The 20,875-nt window shown below is 47.8% G+C and overlaps 2 protein-coding genes across 2 annotated transcripts; one reads left to right on the top strand and one right to left on the bottom strand.

Annotated features, from left to right (window-relative positions):
• Positions 1-1,503: 1,503 nt before the first annotated feature.
• GRM2 (glutamate metabotropic receptor 2) lies at positions 1,504-19,999 on the bottom strand. Its single transcript, XM_027837187.1, has 5 exons — positions 19,514-19,999; positions 13,014-13,851; positions 8,894-9,972; positions 2,560-2,734; positions 1,504-2,034 (listed from the first exon to the last, which is right to left on the bottom strand). The coding sequence occupies exons 1-5, from the start codon at positions 19,997-19,999 to the stop codon at positions 1,961-1,963; spliced, it is 2,652 nt and encodes an 883-aa protein (XP_027692988.1). The 3' UTR covers positions 1,504-1,960.
• On the top strand, positions 14,394-17,162 carry IQCF6 (IQ motif containing F6). Its single transcript, XM_027837188.1, has 2 exons — positions 14,394-14,411; positions 16,803-17,162. The coding sequence occupies exons 1-2, from the start codon at positions 14,394-14,396 to the stop codon at positions 17,160-17,162; spliced, it is 378 nt and encodes a 125-aa protein (XP_027692989.1).
• Positions 20,000-20,875: the final 876 nt, after the last annotated feature.

Consider the following 20,875-nt stretch of genomic DNA (forward strand, 5'->3'; position numbering starts at 1 on the left):
CAGTACTTTACTAACTTTGGTCATGCTGTTCCTCATGGCTGAGACTGCCCATTCTAAATACACATTCCTTCCCTCCACCCCTTGAATTCCTATTCAACTTTTAAAGCCAAACTTAAATGCTACCTCCTCCAAGAAGCCTTTCCTGATTTTCCCTGGTCACTAATAACCTTTTCCTCTCAGACCTCACATTTTAGATCTCATGTAACACTTTGTTTTCTAATTCTCACATATGTAGGTAACATTATGCAGCACATCCATGTGTCTTCCACTAGATCGTCAACTCTGAGTTACGGGTACTATGTCATACCTAAACTATCTCTCCCAGGTCTTGGCATGCGGCTTTGCATACAGTAGGCATTTAATGTTCGTTGAATTTGAGCTAGATTTTCTCTAATCAGCCCTTCCATCTCTGCCATTCTAGGTTCTGGGAAGCACACCCTTCTCCCCTTAGTTCTCCTCACACTCCTCACCTAGACCAGGGAACTTTCCACTCAGAGGTGCTGAATTCTAGTGCTACTCAGTTGTGATGCTTCTTTGCTCCCTCTCCTCCTGCTCCCAGCCCCTCATTCCCATCCAACCCAGATGCCAGACCATCCCCCTTTATGAGCAGCCCTCCAGATTAAGCCTTCCTTGGTAAATTTGCTTTATCCTTCAAGGACCAGGACAAGTCCTATCTCCTCCATGAAGCCTTCCCAAGCATCTCAGCCACAGAGATCCCTCCCTCAGCATTTACAGTGTCCCCAGAACCTTCCTCAAGATTCATGCACTGACTCCCCTCCCCTTTCAACCTCCCACCTCTCATTTCTTTGACTGCTCTCTAGGTCTTGACACTAGGACTCATTTATAATTTATAATAGTTGGAGTTGGTATAGATCTTTAAGGCTGGCAAACTTTTCCACACACATTTCATTTGCTCATAAGATTATAGATTTAAAACTGGAAGAGACCTTGAAAAGCCATGTGGTCCGACCACCTCATCTCAGAAAGACAGAATGAAGGGACTTGCCTGGGGTCACACATGTGGTAAATGGCAGAGGTAAGACCATAATTCAGGTTCGGGTCCTCTGACTCTTCCAACATCACCCAGCTCTGTGAGGTCAGTACAGGTATTGCATGGTTTAGGTTGCCTGACCCAGAGGAAGCTCTGCTGGGCTAGGACCCAGGAGCCAGTAGGTAACAAGCTGATGCTGCTACGGCCCTGGTTCCATGTGGCCCTCCTCTTACAGCAAAGCATGGCGCCATCTAAGTACCCTACCCATGATATATAACTTCCCCTCCCTCTGCCCTTACCTTTCTGTATTAAAGGCACCCAGGATTAGGGCAGAGAGGACAAGGGCTTGGATTAAAAAAAAAAAACAAACTTTATTTACAGAAATTACAAAATAAACCACAAGATAAAGTATTTTGCAGGAAGACTGGATGCTCCCTCCTCCTCCCCCTTAGAATAACATATAAAAAATTAAAAGCCCTAGGACATAAAGTAGGGATTAGGAGTTGGGCCCGGGGCTGGAAGCACCTTTGATGTAACAAGGATTGAGGAGCCTGGTTCTTCTATTTTCCTCCCATTTCGGGGCTGCAATCCTAATACATAAATCCTTTGATCCTAGGCCTTCAGCATCTCTACTTTCCTCTGACCCTCCCAGGTCCCTCCCTCAGGGTTTCCATTGGACTCCACAGGTTCAAACCAAGCCAATGCCATGACCTATCGGATGAGCACCCTCTGCTCCCAACATTCTCCAGCAGCTTCTGACCCTGGGCCAAGGTTGGGAGGTAGGATAGGGTTAGGTTGTTATGACAACCTATAGGGGTTAGGTGAGATGACAGTGTTTAGGGAAAGAAATGAGGTGACTTGGGGTTATTGCAGTGCTCCAGGCTCATCTGCCTGGGTTCCGGGGGATGGGGCCCTGTGCTACCTCCCCCATCTTTAGCCATGGAACCAAGTTGTTTTGGGGTTCATCCCTCAGAGTGATGAAGTTGTGGAATCCACCACCTCCCGGCCATTACATACCGTAGGGACAAACTGGGAGCCAGAGCCTAGGGAGAGAAAGCAGAGAGGTTAGTGGTGGGGACAAGGGAGTTTTGTGAATCATACAGAAGGGCAGAAGAGGGCATCTACTCCAAAAGGGGGGTGTTTTCTCAGGCTCAGTTGAATCCTCTCTATGGTGGTGGATTTCAGGGAGGGTCTGGGGGTCTTCTGCTACAGAGACTTCTCTTTTTAACTCCTTCCTTTTTCTCTCTGTTCTATTCTCAGTGGACAACCATTCTATTTCCCTCAAAAAATAAAATTAAATAAGGTCACACACCTGGTGACTTGAATATGTCTTCATTCCCCTGAACTCTGGGGGAGGGGGCATAATGAGGCAGCAGCTGGGAATCTGGGGGAGAGTGGGTATAGACCAGGTTTTGGTGGGGGACTGGGACTCAGGAGTGAGGGCCAGGGTAACCTATGACCCTAAGGCATAGATGTGGGGATTCTGTGATGATGGGAGGTGGGGATGGGGAGGATGGATGGAGCTCTTGGTCTGGGAGTGCCAAAGAGGCCCAGGGGCACAGACTGACCGTGGGAGATGCTGGAGCCAGCCGCTGTGACACTGAAGCGGCTGGTGGGAGCTCGGTGACTGACTATGTTCTTCTGTGGCTGGAAGAGGATGATGTGAAGTTTGGGGGTAAAGAGGCAGCCTAGAACCACGGAGCCGCTGAGGCTGACAGACACACACATGGTTGTGGTCTGCACCTAGAGGGAGGTACCAGGAGTCAGGCCGTCTGTGTTGCAGCATCCCCAATTCTCCACCCACACAGGAGAGACCTCCCCACCCCCGGCATATCTTGGAATCCCGTTATGCATCAAAGAACCACGGAACATCAAAGTTCGAAGAGATTTTGGAATGTAGAATGCTATATTCTCACTATTTGGAACATGTGAACAGAGGGTGGGGACCCAGGCAGTTTGCCTGGAATTGAGAGAGGTCTGGAAATCATGCCACAGGGGGCTTAAGGAATTAGGTGTTAGTCTGGAGAAGAGAAGATTTAGGGGATCATGAAAGCTGTCTTCAGCATTTAAAGGTCCATCACGTAGAAAAGGGATTTGGATGAGGAACATATCACAACTATGACTATGAGATAATTCACATCACAAGGTCACAGTGATCATAAAAGACCAAATATACAATTTTGATTACATAAAATTAAAAAGCTTTTGCATGTATAGAAATCTATCCTGCCCTACATGAAAATAGAAGGGGAAGAGGATAAGAGAAGGGGGAGGGAGAGATAGAAGGGAGGGCAGATTAGGGGAAGGAGTTTATAGAATGCATGCCATCTTGGGGTGGAGGAAGGGATGAGATGGGGAGAAAATTTGGAACTCAAAATCTTGTGGAAGTGAATGTTGAAAACTAAAAATAAATAAATTTTTAAAAAAAGCTTTTGCATGGACAAAATCAATTCAGGAAAAACATCTTTGCAGGGATGTGCTGGAGCCAGCTTGGCCAAGCCTGCAAGAGCCAATGGCTCAGTTTTCGGTCTAGACTTCCGAAAGTGATGGACAAAATGCTTATAATGCAAATTAAACTTAAAAATGTGTCCTGTGTACATTTTCCCCTGAGGAGCTGGGTGGTAAAACATTTACCAGAATACCACTGAAATGTCATTGATAAAAGCTGGATACTATAGATACATAGGGAATTGACACAGATGTATGATTTAAGAGCCATTCCCCAGTGCATAAATGTCAAAGGATATGAAAAAATGATTTTTTTTTTTAGGCAATTGGGGTTAAGTGACTTGCCTAGGGTCACACAGCTAGTAAGTGTCAAGTGTTTGGTCTGAGCCCAGATTTGAACTCAGGTCCTCTGTTTGGTGCTCTGTCCACTGCACCACCTAGCCTGCCCCGAACAAATGATTTTCTAAAGAAGAATTTCAAGCTACAAATGACCATGCAACACCATTCCCCAAGCCACTAAAAAGAAGGGCAATACATAAATAAAAGTAAAACAACTCTGAGGTCTCAATCCACACCCTGCACTAAGATGACTCAAAATGTCAACACTCACATAGGTTCTCAAATTTGGCATCATCCTTGATCACTGCAAATATCTAATCAGTTGCCAAATCTTGTCATTTTTTCCCTATAACATCTCTTGCATATGTGCCCTTCTGTGCACTCACACAGCCGCCACCATCATTCAAGCCCTTTTCACTTCTTTTCTGAAATATTGCAATAACCTTCTAATTGGACTCCCTGCCTCAAGTCTCGTCCCAATGCAACCCATTCTCCACACATTTTCTGACAATGTCACCTCACTACTCAATAAACTCTAATGGCTCCCTATGACCTCTAGGATCACACATAAATATGTCTCTTGGGTGTTTTAAGCTCTTCACAACTTAGCTCCTTCTTATCTTTCTAGTCTTCTTATACATTACTTCCTGCTACATCCTCTGTGGTGCAGCCCTATTGACTATTTCTCACACACAGTGTTCCATTTTCTGTCTTTGGGTCTTAGCCCTGGCTGTCCCCCATGCCTACAGTGTTCTCTTCCTTAACCTCTTCTCTGAGAGAGAATCCTTGACTTCCTCAAGCACCTTTCTGGTCCTCTTCCCCACCCTCCACATGCTTCCATATTCCAGATTCCCTCCTTCTTGTTTAAAGCTACCTTCCTTCTACACTGTATTTATTTTGCATGTACCAATTTTAATGAACATGTTGTCTCCCCTATTAGAATGTAAGCCCCTTGAGGCTAGGGACTACTTTTTTCTTTTTCTTTGTACCCGTAGCACATGGTAGAAGTGTTTGGCACACAGTAAGTGCTTAATAAATGCTTATTGATTGACTGTGGGAAAGCAGGCATACTAGCACTCTGTTGATGAAGTTATGAAGTACTCCAATGCTTCTGGATAAAAATTGAGAGTCATACAAGAAAAATGACCGAATTATCCATATTCTTTAACTCAGTGATGTCATTATTAGGCTTACACCCAAAGGATATCAAAGACAGAAACAAAGGTCCAATATATACCAAAATATTCAGAGCAACACTTTTGTGGTAACAAAGAACGGGAAACTGAGTTTCCATTGACTAGGGAATGGCTGAACTGTGGTATGTAAATACAATGGGATATTATCATGCCATAAGAAATGACACATATAGGAAGTGAGAGAAGCATGGGAAGATTTGTATGAACTGATGTAGAACAAAAGAATCAGAAGGAAAAGAACAAGATACACAACAGCTACAGCAATGTAAATGAATACAAGTAGCTGAACTCAAAGTTAATTGGGAAAAAAATAACCAACTCAATAACGGTCCAGGAGAACAATTCATCAAATATAGATCCTTCCTCCGAGTAGAGGTGGGGAAGTACAAGTACAGAATACTATCAACACTGTCAGAGGCAAGATCAGTTGTTTTCATTTAACTGTTTTTCTTCATATAAAGGAGCATTCAATTCTGATGGGGTGGGGGTAGATCCAAAAATGACAGTGATTTAAAACCAAAAGAAATCAATAACACTATTTTTTAAAATAAAAAAGTCTATGATATAAAAAAGTCAGTGTTATAGAAGTATAAAGGAGGAAGGAGGGAAAGGGAGAAAAATGAAAGAAAGAAGGAAGGGAGGAGAAAGGAAGGAAGGGAAAGAAAGGAAAAGAAAGAGAAAAAAGTGAAAGAAAAAGAGAAGAAAGAGAAAAGGAAAGAAGAAGAGGAGGAGGAAGAAGAAGGAACAAAGGGGGAAAAGAAAGGAAGAACGGGAGGGAGAAAGGAAGGAGAGAAGAGAAAGAAAGAAAAAGAAAAGGGTGAAAGAAAAAGAGAAAAAAGAAGAGAAAGAAAAGAAGAAAGGTAGGAAGGAAGAAAATCAGAAAGAAAGAAAGAGGCGCAGCTAGGCGGCATAGTGGATAGAGCTCAGGCCTTGGCGTCAGGAGGACACGAGTTCAAATGTGACCTCAGACACTTGACACTTACTAGCTGTGTGGCCCTGGACAAGTCACTTAACACTGATTACCTCACCAAAAAACAAAAAACAAACAAACAAAAAAAGATCCAGTTCTGCTTGGTGTAAGAGGGTAAAACTGGGACCAGAGAGGATCAGGGGAGTCCTACAAAGACAGATTTCAGCTTAGTATGTTAGAATTTCTTAACAAGTAGAACCATATAACAAAGAAACGCATGGCCTTGTCAAGCAGTGAGCTCCCATCACTAGAAGTATTTGACTAGAGGCCTGATGACTCCTTGTCAAGGATATTGTGGGAGGGATTCCTGCATCAGAGAGGAATCAGCCAGACAATAAAAATAGCCTAGGACATTTGTGTAGAGATTTATGATTTACGAAACACTTTACACCCATCATCCCATTCCATCCTCACACCACCACTACTAGGCAGGTGTCATCATCAACCACATTTTACAGATGAGGCCGCTCAGACAAGCTGAGGGACTCCACCATAGCCGCAGAACCAATAGGGATCAGCAGTGGGATTCTAGTCCAGGCTGTTCCTCGTTCCAAACAGAGCACACTTCCCACTACCTCCCCAACTCAGACGGAAGGGAGGTCGCTTCCAAGTCTATTGTTCTAGAGCAAAAGTGACCTTAGTTTTAACATGAAAGAGCCCTGGGGTCAAGGACTTACATTGGAGGTCCAGTTCTAAAGACTCTCAACTTCTCTGAGACTCACTTTCCTCATCTGTAAAATGGGTATGCTATTACATGTTCTTCCTATGTCATAAGGTGTTTGTAAGGAAAGTGCTTTGGAAACTCCAAATGCTGCTGAAATTTGAGTAAAACAGAGGGTAGTCAGCTAGAAGGGGCCATAGAGATGGTCATATCTAACCTGTTCATTTTTAGAGGCCTGTATGCAGGTGTGTTGGGGCAGCTAAGTGGTGCAATGAATAGAGTGCCAGACCTGGAGTCAGAACAACCAGAGCTCAAATCCAGCCTCAGATACTTGCTAGCCGTGTGACACTGGGCAAGTCACTGAACTCTGTTTGCTTCAGTTTCCTCATTAGTAAAATGAGCCGGAGAAAGAAATGGCAAACCACTCCAGTATCTTTTGCCAAGAAAACCCCAGATGGGGTCATGAAGAGTCAGACACGACTGAAAAGACTGAACATGCTAGTGTTTAGGTCATCAGGAAGCCCCTTCCTGAGGTACGATAGCGTCCTTCTGTACAAGCTTCTTTTAGAAATTGGTAACAATAATAATAACTGACATTTATTTAGGGCTTTAAAACTTGCAAGGTCCTTTATGTATTTCAGTTCATCTGGGCCTCAAAACAACCCTGTGTAGGGAGGTGGCAATAGAGGTCTTATTCTGCCCATCTTACACATGAGAAAAATAAGGCAAAGAGAGTTAAATGACTTGCCTATGATGAAAGCTGGTAAGTGCCTGAAAAGAAATCTGAACCCAAGTCTTTCTGACTCCAAGTCCAGGACTCTGACCACTGTACCATGATGCCTTAGGTCAAGCTGACTCATGACATTTAAGATTGGAACGGACCTTACAGAACATCTAGTCCAACCGTTCCATTTTACAGATGAGGAAACTGAGGTATAAACAGCAGAAGAAATTTGTCCAATGTCACACAAGTTAAGTAAGAAGCAGGGTTTAAACCCAGGTCCTCTGACTCTATCCAAAGCCCAGTAGTGGACATCGAAGGAGGGCAAGAGAGGCTGAAGGCAAGCAATAAGCTGCTTTGAGGGGTTCCTGGCCATGTTTCAGTTAGGCAGAATATGACATTGGAGTTAGCTGTCAGATAGCAATTGTCATTTATGTTCAAGGACAGAGGAATCCATTGGCCAAGGGGAAGCTTTGGGGCAGGTGGAGGAAGAAGGATTCTAGAAATTACCTGTACTTCCCTCCTCCCCAAACTGAGGCTCATAGTAGGACTGAAATAGCTTAGGGAATCCTAACATCTCCTCCAACATGCACTGGACTTGAGAAAAGGGTTTAAATCTCATCTCAGATGCTTACTACATGTGGGATCCTGGGTAAATCACTTAACGCCTCTGTGCCTCTGAATTTCCTCCTCTGTAACATGAGGATGTTGGCCTTATTGGCCCCTGGGGTCCGACTTCCAGCTCTAAATCTGTGATCCTGTGACCCCACCCCAATCATATCTTTCCCTCCTTATTGCTCCCTCCCCCACAGCTGTTTTCTCTTGTACCTTTCTTCTATTTCTATCCCCAATCCACCCATGTATCTTTCTCTCTCCCATGTGCCCTACACGATTAGGCCCTTGAACTCAGCCAAGTACCCTCTCCTGCTGAGGTGCTAGGGGAGAGTGGAAACAGCGTTTGTTGACTTCGGAATATAAGCTCCTTGAGGCCAGGCACTGTGCTCTTTATGTGCATCCCAAGTGTTTAGCACATGTCTGGCACAGAATAAACATTTAATAAATGCTTATTGAGTGATCATTGGTTGATCTGAAGTCGAAGAACCTAGGTTTGAATCCCAGCGCTGCTACTAGCTTTGTAGCCTTTGGTATAGCCCACTTTGTTTCCCTGAGTTTCCTCATCTGTAAAATGCGGATAATAACACGTGTGTGGGAAAGTGAGATGAAGAAATAAGAAAATGGATTGGGGGGCAGGTAAGGTGGTACAGTGGATAGAGCACTAGCTCTGGAGTCAGGAGGAACTGAGTTCTAATCTGAGCTCAGACACTTGATACTTACTAGCTGTGTGACCCTGGGCAAGTCACTTAACCCCATTGCCTAACCCCCCCCCCCAAATGGATTGGAAAGGATTAAAGATCTACAGAAATGTGTTGTTTTTGCTTCATCTTCCTCAACCCTGCCCACTGCTTCCTCTTCCCGCCACCCCCACTTCCATTTTCTCCCATCCCTCTGGTCTTCTTCCCCGACCCGCTCCGCCTTCATTCCCAGCCTACCCTATGTTCCGGCTCACCCTGTAGTCACTAGAGGTGACATAGAAGATGGGCAGAAAGGCCAGCCAGATGATGCAGGTGGTGTACATGGTGAAGCCGATGAATTTGGCCTCGTTAAAGTTCTCTGGACATTTGCGGGTCTTGAAGGCATAGAGGGTGCAGAGTGCGATGAGCAGCACATTGTAGGCGAGAGAAGCCAGCATACTGGAGTCCCGATGGTTGCAGCGCAGGGTCACCACCTCCCTCCTCTCGGGCCCTGTCTCCTTGCCAGTGCCCGGAGCCTCCACCAGCAGCCAGATGGTCACGATGAGCAGCTGGCCCGAGATGAGGGCCAGACAGATGGCCACCTGAGAAGCAGGGCTTATGAAACGTGGGCGCCGGGCTCCGTCTCGGGCGCCACCACCAAAAATGCGTGCGATGCGGTTGGTCTTGGTGAGCAGGGCCGAATAGCAGACGGAGAAGGCAGTGCCCAAGCCAAGTCGTCGGAGGGCACATACCGCCGTGGAGGGCTTGGCAATGAACACGAAAGTCATGGAATAGCAGAGCAGGACACCAGCCAGAAGGATGTAGCAGAGCTCCCGGCCTGAGGCTTTGACCACAGGCGTCCCATTGTGGCGGACAAATACGCCCAGAACAAAGAGGGTGGCGAGGAAGCCCAAGCAGGAGATTGTGACCGGTCCCACGGCCCACGCGTCTCCCCAGCGGATGTACTCTTGGGGCAGCTCAAAGCACCCAGAGAGGCTGGCATTGGGCCAGTAGCCCAGCCCACAATCAGTGCAGGTGAACTCATCCTTCAGATACTCATAGGGCTGGCAGGGAATGCAGAGCCAGCAGCAGACGTCACCCGGCTGGACACTTTTCATCTCATTCTTCAGGCAGGGTTCACTGCATCTGGAGGCGGGGAGGGCCGTGCCTTGGGTTGAGGCCCATGGGATGAGGCTGGTGTCCAGACTCAGGCCCTCAGCCCAATAACCGACCTTTCGGTAACGGTAGCGTCCGCTGCCTGCGCGGAGGTAGGTGAAGATATTGTATCGGCCGATGCCATCGCCAAAACGGTCGAAGCGCACCTCGTTGTGGGTGTCAGCGGGTCGGAATGGCGCTAGGGGTAGGAAATACGTAAGGGGGCTGAGTCTTGAGTTTAGAGTCATTGACTCTAATCCTAAACCAAGCCCTAACCCCAAACCTGAATTCTATTCAGCTTTGAACCCAACTCTAAACCTCTCCTAGCCATTAAATCTAACCCTCCACTAAGCCTAATCCCCAAACAGCTCATAAACCCACCCTAAATACAAATACTAATCATCGGGCTTTAACCTTACATTCACCCTCAAACCAATAATCCTGACTTTAACTCCATCATTGAACCATAGCTTTGATTTGGGGGCCATGTCCAGTCACCTTGATCTGTATCTGGCCACTGGACCCAGATGGCTCTGGAGGAGAAAGTAAGGCTGGTGACCTTGCACAGCCCTCCCTCACTTAAATTCATTTGACTTGCAAGTAGTGGCATCACCTTCCTGATGTCATGGTCTGCTTTGAGAACGAAAGATAAACAGCAGCAAGCCTTGATTTACTCCAGCCATAAACCTTACACAACTGCAGCATTAGCTCCATCAGACCAATCCGCAATTCAAAACCACACCTAACAGCAATTCTAACTTACACAGTTTCCCAAATGACCCCGACCTACCCCACCCAATCCCAAACACAATCCTGACGCTAACGTAATATTAATCCCATTCCCAACTCCAACTCCGATATGCATCAATCCCTACTCTGCTGGGAGTACCCTGTGCAACCTTGGGCAAATCACTTAACTCTTCTGGACCTCAGTTTTTTCATCTCTAAAATGGGGATAATAGTATTGGCTATGCCCAACTTACTGTTCTTAGGAAGCTTAAATGAGATCAAATCCACAAAACCCTGTGCAAACTTGAAAGCCAGATTGAAATGGCAGCTGTTATTATTAGTTCTGCCCTCTGGGGCTAAGTAAAGGAAAGTTTAATCTTGCTTTCTCATGCTGGCCCTTCAGCTATTTGCAGATTGTGATTGGTTCTTCCTGGTGCTTCTCTCCTTTAGGCCGAACACCCCCAGTTCCTTCAGGGATCCTCCATATTCTTAGCATGCTGGTCACCCTCTTTTGGGTAGGTCCCAGCTACTTAGTGCCCCACCTAAGATGTGATGCTTAGAGTAAACAACAGAACTCTCACCTTTCTGCCTGGGGATGATGCTATGGGTTATCAATGCAACTGAAGATCATTCATTAATTAAGTTAATTAATGCAGCTTTTAGTGGCCTGTGTCTCATGATTATTGATGACAATAGCTAGCATCTGTAGAGCATTTTAAGGTGTACAAAGTGCTTACAAATATGATCCCATTTTATCCTCACAAACAACCCAGACAGATAGGAGTTATGATTACCTCCATCTTACTGATGAGGAAACTGATGGAGAGAGGTTAAGTGACATGCTGGAATCACACAGCTAGTGTGATCTGAGGATTGGTTTGACCTTGGGTCTTCCTGACTTCGGGTCCAGGTATCTAGCCACTGTTCCACATAGCTGCCTAGGATTGATACTTAACATTGAATTAAGTTGATCCAGTAATTTCTAGGCTTCCTGAAATCATGACATCTTGACCTAGAGTGTCTTCACAATAGCTCATGCCTTCCCTCCAAAGAACTCGTTCTCTATATATGTTTTTTTCAAGGAAATAAATTTAAACTAACTATGTTTTAGGGGAAAAACTCATGAGAATTTGAAAGTATCATATGGAATGAATATAACCTTGGGGGGATAGAAAGCAGATGGAGAATGACTCTTCCCATACCCTGATCCTTAATCTGACCCTTCACATCAACCCACACCAGTTTACCCCTCCCTCAGGCTACCCCCACCAGTCTTTGCTGAGCCTCTCACATCTAGTACCCAGAACCCTCACCTCCTTCTGCCTCAACAGTCTTGGGGAATGGTTAGTGATTGAGGGGGAGGGTGCGTATTGATCAGTAGGTGCTTAGTACAATGCTTATTGACTAGGACTGACTGTGCCCTCTCTACATGCTTGTCCTCATCCTGAGCTTAGGGTTGTGGGGCTGGAGGGGAATCCTCTACTTTAGATTCTTTCATGGTTCCTTACATCCTCCTCCACTCCCTGAGACTCCAAGTAAGCTTGAACAACTCCCCTCCTCCAGATCTCACTCTTTAGGCAGCCATCACATCTCCAAACACTGCTCATCTTCATCTCTCTACTTCCAAGACCACCTTTCCAAGGTTCGGTTGACAGAGCTCTGGTTTGAGCCCTGACAGATACCTTATTTCTAATCTTGGCTCTGCCACTAAGCTTACCTGTGTAACCTGGGACACAGCTCTTGCCTTCACCTCACCTCAGTTTCCCCCCATCCATGTGACAAGGCCAACAGCATATATCCTCCATCCCCATCCAAGGTGTATTGCATACAGATGGTCATCCCTATCATCAAAACCTCCCAATTGTTATCTAGGTTGGCCTTTTGCTCTGTATTTATTGTACTTGACCTTTTATTCCAAACAAACTAGCCTGCCAGCTAGCTGCCCCAAATCTTTACACTTTCTCTCCTGTGTATTGAGCAGACTATCCATCTCTTATACCTAGGCTGTATGGTTTAGGAGAAATGGTCTGATTGGGGATCTGGGAATTGGCTTCTTCAATGTACTACCTATATAACCTGGGTCAAGGAAGTAACTTGACCAGCAATAAGCTTGCTTGTAAAATGAGAGATTTGGATAAGCTGGCCTCTAGGGTTCCTGCTCTGTATCTAGAAGTCATCCCTTCCTCATCTCCATACATTGAAATTCTTCCCTTCCTTCGAGACCCTCCTCAGGTGCCAACCCCTCTATGAAGCTGGCCCTGATTCTCCCAGCCAATGAAAACACTCTCTCCCACCTCCTGTTTTCCTCACATTTTGTTTGGATGTCCCCCCCCACACACACACACACTCATATGCACACACATATTACATCCTTCCTATTAGACTACAATTCCTGTGGAGAGTAACTATGCCATTTTTCTTTTTAACATCTCCATATCCTTAGCACTAGGTCAGGGTATTGCACATAGTAGGTACTTAATAAATGCTTGTAGAATTGAATTGACTCATTACCGTCAAACTTGACATTGAGCATGAAGTCTTTGTAGAGCCGCTTCCCATTGACGGGGCGCATGGCATCACAGAGATGAGTGGTGTTGGGACACAAGGCCTGGTGCATGTTGTGTAGGCTGTGGGCCATGGCGTACACGGCATTGACCACAAACATAATTTTGGACTCCTGCTCAAAGGGTCCTGTCTTGAGTGAGTGGACCCCACAGTCCCGCCGGCGGAAGCTACACCCAAACTTCTGCTCCCAGAATTCTCTAAACCAAGGATTTCGGCTGTTGTTCCATGGGTCAAGGGCTCGAAAATAGGTGGCAAAGTCACCAATGGGGTAGGAGGCCAGCTCAATGGTGAGAGCACCCTCTGCTGCCCCTTCACTGCCTGCCACCACACTTTCCAGGGCACCCCAACCGTCACTGGCCACCCACGTGAAGGAGGCATTGAGGCGTTGGGCGGCTGCCAAAAGTTCACGGGCATCCTCAGAGCGAGCAAACACGACAGCTACTCGGGCACTGGGTTTCTGCAACAGGGCCCGAACCACACCCTCAAAGGCGGCTCGACTCATGGCCCGGCCCACCTTCTCTGAGGTGGCCACGCAGATGTTGCGGGCTCGGGCCTCCAGCTCAAAGGCCTCGATTCCCGTCTCCCCATAGTCCCCCTCTGAGGCCACAGTCGATACGTAGGTCCAGTTGAAGAAGCGGAGGATCTCAGCCATGGCCTTGGCCTGGTAGAAGTCTGGAGGTACCGTACGAGCAAAGTAATCATAACGGGACTTGTCGCTGAGCTTAGCACTGGTTGATGCATAGCTGATCTGTGGGATTTGGAAAAGCCGGAGGAGGTTGGCTACCTGGAAGAGAATGCAGGGGTCAGAAAGTCAGTGTCCCAGGAGTTTCAGATGGAATGACTTACTTGATACCTGGTGGGGACCAAACCAGGTTCCTAGCTCACTTGCTCCCTAGAAGGGACCTCCCAAGGAATCTCTCCATTCCTTGGACACATGGCTTGTAGACCCATCCATTCCCAGATGGAATTCAGTACTGCTTCTTGAGCTTTAGTTTGGGCGACCTGCTCCCATCACCACTGCTCTAACTATTCCTCATTCAGGTCCTTCCCACAGTCCCCATTTTACTGGGAAGACTTCATGTTTCCCTCCCCTAGAGACCCAGGGTGCCCACTTCTCTGGAACTCTGTCCCCACCAGTGAGAGTCTAACCTCTATCCTTTTCTCCCTCAGTGGTTGGGTGGAAATGAGCACATCTAGGTGGAGGTCTCTGAGTCAGATTCACTTTTGTGACCTCATAGATGACCCTATAATCTTCTTTTCAGACCATGCCAGGACTGCCTAAGCTAAGGTCAAGAAGATAGCTGAACCATCATCTGTCTGGAAGCCATGGGAAGTCTAGTCTGTGTAAGGGATAGAACAGGGATAGTGGGCAAGAGCCTGGAGGTCCTCATATTTTCAGGGAGGAAAGGGCTGATTTGGACCAAGGGTTGATCTTCCCTGAGGAAAGGGAAGGACCAGATTACCTCTGGAGATCCCTGAGCAAATCCAGAATGGTACTGGGGGCTTTAGGTCCCTTAGAGTCTGGATTGGGGTAGCTTCCTTTCTCCCTCTTCACTATCCCCTTCTCCCTCTCCTCCACACTAGGCAGCACAAAGAAGGAAAAAGGAGCAAAAAACAGAAGAATCAGAAATGGATGAAGAAACAGAGGTAGGGAGAGGCATCTTGGAGGAGGCAGGGTTTTTGTTTGGAGTCCTTGGCATGGGGTTGGATGGACCAAGGGGGCAGTAGAATGATTTAGGAGAAAAGTGTTTTTTGTTTTTGTTTTATTAAGAAGACTGGGGCAAGAGATTTGGGAAAAAGTCTTAAAGATGAGGGTTGATGGGGAATCCATAGCTGGGCTTGATCCATGCATGGAGTAGGGACTGGTAGGAGAAGAGAAGAAAGAAAAGGGGAGAGGGGAGAACAGAACAAAAAAGGAGAGAGGAAGGGAGAGACGAGAGAGAAAAGGAAGGAGGGGAGAGGAACAAGAAAGGAGAGAGGAGACAAGAGAAGAAGAAAGAAAAGGAAGGGAGGGAGGGAGCAAGAAGGAAGGGAAGAAGGAAGAGAAGAGAAAAGGAAAGCTGGTGAAGAACTATGGGAGGGAGAAGGAACATGGAGAGCAGAGAGGGGAGAAGGGAGACATTGGTGAGGAAATATAGAGGAAAGCACACAGCTGCTCTCTTCACTTCAAGTTGCCAGGCCAAGTACAGTCCAGGATACTGAAAGAACTGCTGGATGAGACTGTTGAGCCTTTTGCTGAGGCACTATCAGTGATCTTTGAAAGATTTTGTGAGGTGCTGCAGGACTAGAGGAAAGCAAATATTCAGACTTGGGAGAAGGGGAGGGAAAGAAAAGGAAAGTATGCAAGTCAGTGAAGTTAACTTCAATTTGGGGTGGGGCAGGGAATATAGACCATATAATTAAAAGATTAGCTTGGGAACATCTGGAACAGAAAACAATGAAAGCCAAGATATCTTCAAAATGTCATGCCAGACTAGGCTCATTCCTTTTTTGACAGAGTAATTGGACTGGCAGATCAGGTAGTTGTGGCCAACTGGTAGTTGACCTTGATTTCAGTTAAGCATTGGACAAAATTTCTTATGTTTTTCTTCCAGACAAGATGGAGAATTGTGGGTTAGACAATAGTATTAGACAGAGTTTGAGCTGGTTAAATCACTGGACCTAAAGAGTGGCCTGCAAGCTCCCTATGAGTTCATCGTATAACATTGCTGTCCATCTGGCCAGCTAAGGCTCTAGAGCTGCATCTAGAGGTCTGGTGTCCAGAACAAAAGATACCATGGTTCTGCCCTCAGTAGATCCCATAGAGAACTGTGCTTAGTTCAGGATACCACACTCAAGGAAGAATGTTAACTAGCTGGAGGGCCAGGATTTGGGAGACTGAAGACTATGCCACCAAAGGATTGGTCAAAGGCACTGGGGTTAAACTAGGAGAAGAAACACTTGGAGGGGAGGAGGGAGATGTGATTCTTATTTTCAAGTATCTGCAAAAGTGTCACATGAAATAAAGCTCCATTTGATTTATTTGCTTGGTTCTGGAGGGTAGAACCAAAAGCAAAGGCTGGGAAGTGTAAAGAGGCAGATTTATGCTCCATGGGAGGGAAAGCTTCTCAAAATTAGGGCTCTCCAAAGGTGAAATGTTTTGCCTCCAGAAGTAATGGGTTTTCTCTTTCACTTTAATCCTTCAAGTGACAAATGGATGATCCCTTGTTGAGAATGTTGCAGAGGGATTCTTGATCAGGTCAGGTATGAGCTATGAGTCAGCTAGATGATGTCTGAGGTTCCTTCTGGGTCTGAGGAGAGAGTGGAGAGGAAAGGGAGAGGAGAAAAGGAAGAGAAAAGATGGAGAGGAGAAGGAGAGGAGAAAAAGGAGGAAGAATAGGAAAGAAAGAAAAACGAGAAGGGAGAGAGAGAGAGAGAGAGAGAGAGAGAGAGAATAAAAGGAGAAGAATAGGGAGAAGAGAAACGAATGGGGAGGAGAGAGGAGAGGGAGGAGAGAAAAGAGAATAGGGAGGAGCAGGAATTGAGGAGGAGGGAGGAGAGCAGAGGACTCTGTAGGGGTAGAGAGGGGATGGGAGAAGCAGGGAGATTGCCAAGAGAAGATAGCAGACGGGCTAGGGAAGAAGAAGAGGAGAGGGGGTGAAGGACCAGTGCATTCCCGGTTGAGGGCTAGGGCTCAGGCTGGGAGAAAGCCTCCCTTTCCCCTTCTGAGCAGACCCCTTTCTACCCCCGGACAAGGAGATTGAGGCGGCCATCAAGATCCAAGCCTGGTGGAGGGGCCTGCTGGTGCGACGGACGTTGCAGCACGCATCCCTCCGTGCCTGCATCATTCAGTGCTGGTGGCGGACTGTGCAGGCCCAGGCACTGGACAAGAGACGGCGGACGATGCTGGTGCTCTACTCGCGGCAGGAGAGCGCCGTGGTCAAGCTGCAGGCGCTGGCGCGCATGTGGAGGATTCGCCGCTGCTACTGCCGGGCGCGGATTGCCGCCTGCATCATCCAGGCATACTGGCGCTGGTATGCCAGACGAAACCGAAAACCAGAGAGCGACCACGCGACGGCAGAGCATTTGGAGATCGATATAAAAATTCTGGTTTAAAAATTTGGGAGCCCTAGAGGCTGTGATAGCTGCGGAGGGACCGCGCGAACTCCACCTCTTTCAATAAAGAGTATGGACTGGGCTAATCTGGTCTGTACTGGCCTGGTGCCTTTGGCCGATCCTCCACTGACGCAGGCCCCAGGGAGTCCTGGACTCAGTACCGGTCAAGGACCTTGGAGAGAGCATCTCGTTCAATGCTCAGTTTACAAATGTGTAAACAATAGAAGAGAGGGAACAGAATGTGCCCAAGTTTAGGAAGGTTAGGCAGGTAGTAGGGACCTCCAGGCTCTCTTCCTTCCTTCCTAGGGAAGATCCTCACCCCATTCCCCCACCATCCCCCCCTGCCTCCTGACTAATTTATAGAAGACTCCTCCACATGATCTCCAAAAGGAGAACTGGGGCGGGGCGGGAGGGGGGGCAGCTAGGTGACGCAGTGGATAGAGCACCGGCCTTGAAATCAGGAGGACCTGAGTTCAAATACGACCTCAGACCAAACACTTGACACACTTTCTAGCTGTGTGACCCTGGGCAAGTCACTTAACCCCAATTGCCTAAAAATTAAAAAAAAAATACAAAAGGAGAACTAGGGCCCCTCTACCCCTTCCTTCCACAGGAGGGTGGACCCAGGAATCCTTGCTCCCAGTACTTGTGTGACTGTCTTCTGTTTCAGTCGGGAATAGCCCTCTTTCCTTGGCTTTTCTCTCTCCTTTCTACCTCAGGCTGTACTTTGTACAGCTACTGCTAGTCTTGGGGTGGGGACCAGCTGGGGATCTGGATTCTTGGGTTCTGTCCTTGGCAAGGGCCGCTGCCTGGTCGAGTGCCTTGGGGACTGGGAAGCCCCAGCTAAGTAGGTAGCTGGCAATGAGGGGAGGGGAAGGGAAAGAAGGGGAAACCCTGATCCTGGACCTTGTCTCTCATGGGCCAGAATGGCAGATGGTAAGAGCAGACAAGGCCTCAGCTGGGCCTGCATTGGCTCACCCCTCCCCAGAGGCCTTTGCAACAGGATTCCCTCTTCAGGCCTTCCAGACAGAGCTAGATGTTGAGAGAAGGAGAAAGGGACTGGTGTATACATGTATGTATACGTGTGTATTGTACATATGCGTATGTGCATGGTCTGGCCTCCTCCTGGACATGTGGGTGCCCCTACCATAGGAGGGTGTCTTCCCATCCCAATACTTCCCCTCATATGCAAAACTTCTTCTTCCTATTTCATTCCCTTCCACTCATCCCATCCAGGTATCTGCTGACCTATCTCTCCAGGTTTCACAGTCTTTGTTTTTCTGTCCCTTGGCCTTTCTTTCTGCCTCCATCTCCTTGTACATTTCTCTAACTTGTCTTCCTGCCTTTGAATCTCACTATCTTTCTGTCTCTGTGTCCTGTCTCTAACTTTCTCTTTGTGCATCTCTGTCTTTCACTGCCTGTTTCTATTTCTATTCAGAAGCATCAGTGGCATGCTGGAAAAAGCACAGGGTGTGGTGTCCTGAAGACCTGGATCAAATCTTGCCTGAGATACTAGTTTTGTGGCCACTGGCAAATCATTGCACCCTTAGGAGTCTCAGTTTCCTGTAAGACTGGGATAGCATCTACCTCACAAGGTTGTTTTGAGGATCAATTTCCATCTATTCTCTTCCCGGGCCCCTCTTTTTCATCTGCCTCTGTGTCACACAATCTCTCCTTTTCTCTTCTCCCCCCCTTCCCCCAAGATATTTCTTGCAGGGTTCTTAGCATTTCATGAGCTCTGCCTTGCCATCTCTATCCATATTTCTCCAGATCTCTCACTATCTCTGTTTTCCCCTCATTCCCGTTGCCCGTCTTTTGCTCATTGTGTCTGCCTCTCCATCTCCCTCTTACAACACACCCTTTCTGTCTCTGTCTTTGTTTCTGTATGTCCTTTTCTCACTCTCCCTGTCTCCATTAAGGCTCTCTAGAAATGGAACGGGCTGTTTCGGGAGCTTTTCCAGCAAAGGCTAGGAGCAGCTCACTTTCCCCCAAATGTATCAGGAACGGATTGGACTAGGTGCCTATAGAAGTACCTTCGGAAGGCTGAGATTCTGTGCTTTCATTTCTCGTTCTTGTCTGTCTCTCACATCCATCTCAGTGCATTGCTCTGTCTTGCTATCTCTATTTCCCACTCCCTCTCTGCCTTGGACTACTTCTTTTTCTGTTTCTCATTCTCCCTCCTCTATTACGGTGTCTTATTGTCTCTATCTCTCTGCATCTCTTTTCTTTCCTCTCCCGTGTTTCTGTGCCCGTTCCCTACTGCCCCTCCCACCCCTTTCTCTGCCCCTGCCCCTGCCCTTGTCCCTAGCCAAGACCACTCTACCCCTGCCCAGGCCCTCCTCCCCGCGGACCTGGATAGAGACGTCGCTGTAGGAGCCGCCGATGACGCCGGTGATGGCTGTGGGCGGCTCGCCGTGGATGGCGTAGGAGCCGTCGGGGCACACGTGGCGGGAGCCTGGGGCGCCGCGGCTGAGGGAGGCGCGCACGAAGTCCAGAGCCTGCTCTAGTGCGTGCGTGTCGGTGGAACAGCTGTCGAGGATGTGCGCGCCCAGACGCACACCAGGCAGCAGCCTCGGGTCACCGTTGATGCGATCCAGGGCGAAGAGCATGGCTTCCAGGCGCTGCACACCGCGCTGTTCGTTCACAGGGCCGCCGCACTCCCCGTTCCCCCCAGCCCCTGGGACCCCCTTCTGGTGCACCGGGAACAACCCGCCCAGAACCAGGTCCCCCGCCAGGCTTAGGGTCTTCTTGCCTGGGCTCCCAGCTCCCGCCTCGGCCCCACCCCTGGCTCCCCACAGCAGCAGCAGCAGCAGCAGCAAAGGCAGAGTTGGCCCCATTTTGAGGGCACCTGACCGAGGTCCCGGATGGGATCAGGGAGAGGAGACAGAGAAAGAAGGGAGAGAAGACAAAAGGAGGATAGAAATGGGGAGGGGGGAGAGGGGGAGAGAAAAAAGAGGTAGAGGAAGAGAAAGAGAAGGAAGAGAGGGAGGGAAGAGGAGAATGGGGAGAAGAGAAGGGAATCAGAAGGGGAGAGGGAGAGGAGAAAAGAGAAACAAAGGAAGAGGGAAGGGGAGGTGTGAGGGGAAGGGGGAGAAGTGATGGGAGAGACAGGAGGTAGGGGAGAGGAGAGAGGAGAAAGGAGAGAAAAACAGAAAGGGGGCAGAGAGTGAGAGAAGGAAGGAGATGAAACAGGTAGCAGAAGTGGGGAAGAAAAAGAAGGAGGAAAAGAGATAATGAAAGGGAAGAAAGGACCAGCTAGAGGGGAGAAAAGACAGATGAAGGGAAAGGAGACAGAAGGAAGATGAGGCAAAGGATTCACTGGGAAGAGAAGGAAAGAAGAGTGTTGGATGAAAGAGAAGGAATAGGAGGCAGTGGGTTGGAAAGAAAATGATGGGCTAGAGTGGAAAAAAGACAGGATAAAGGGAGTGGGAGAGGAGGGAGAGCAGAGAGAGAACAGCACCTGCAGAGAGACAGAAACATGGAAGCTGGGCAAAAGGGAAAACCCAGTGGGCTTCCCCAACACTCCCACCCCACATACTCAGTCACACTCTTGAGAGAAATGAGAGAGTTTACTTTGGGAGTCCAGGACCAGAGAAAAAAGATTATTCATTAAGCTGAAGGGGTGACAGTGATTGGCTTCTGGCCTATTTCCTGGGGCCCTATTTTCTTCCTCCATCCTTCTGTCCTACACTTGGTGGTCCCTGATCTTTTCC

Source organism: Vombatus ursinus, unplaced genomic scaffold (assembly GCF_900497805.2).
Source record: "Vombatus ursinus unplaced genomic scaffold, bare-nosed wombat genome assembly UNPS02014820.1, whole genome shotgun sequence".
NCBI classification, from domain to species: Eukaryota; Metazoa; Chordata; class Mammalia; order Diprotodontia; family Vombatidae; genus Vombatus; species Vombatus ursinus.

Bases quoted from the DNA above. Each gene is read 5' to 3' on its own strand.
- GRM2 (XM_027837187.1), bottom strand. From the start codon at position 19,999: ATGGGGCCAACTCTGCCTTTGCTGCTGCTGCTGCTGCTGCTGTGGGGA. The intron at 13,852-19,513 runs GTCCGCGGGGAG...ATTCTCTTCCAG, and splicing joins ACAGCGACGTCTCTATCCAG to GTAGCCAACCTCCTCCGGCT. The intron at 2,035-2,559 runs GTCAGTCTGTGC...TTCTCTCCCTAG, and splicing joins TGGCTCCAGCATCTCCCACG to GCTCTGGCTCCCAGTTTGTC.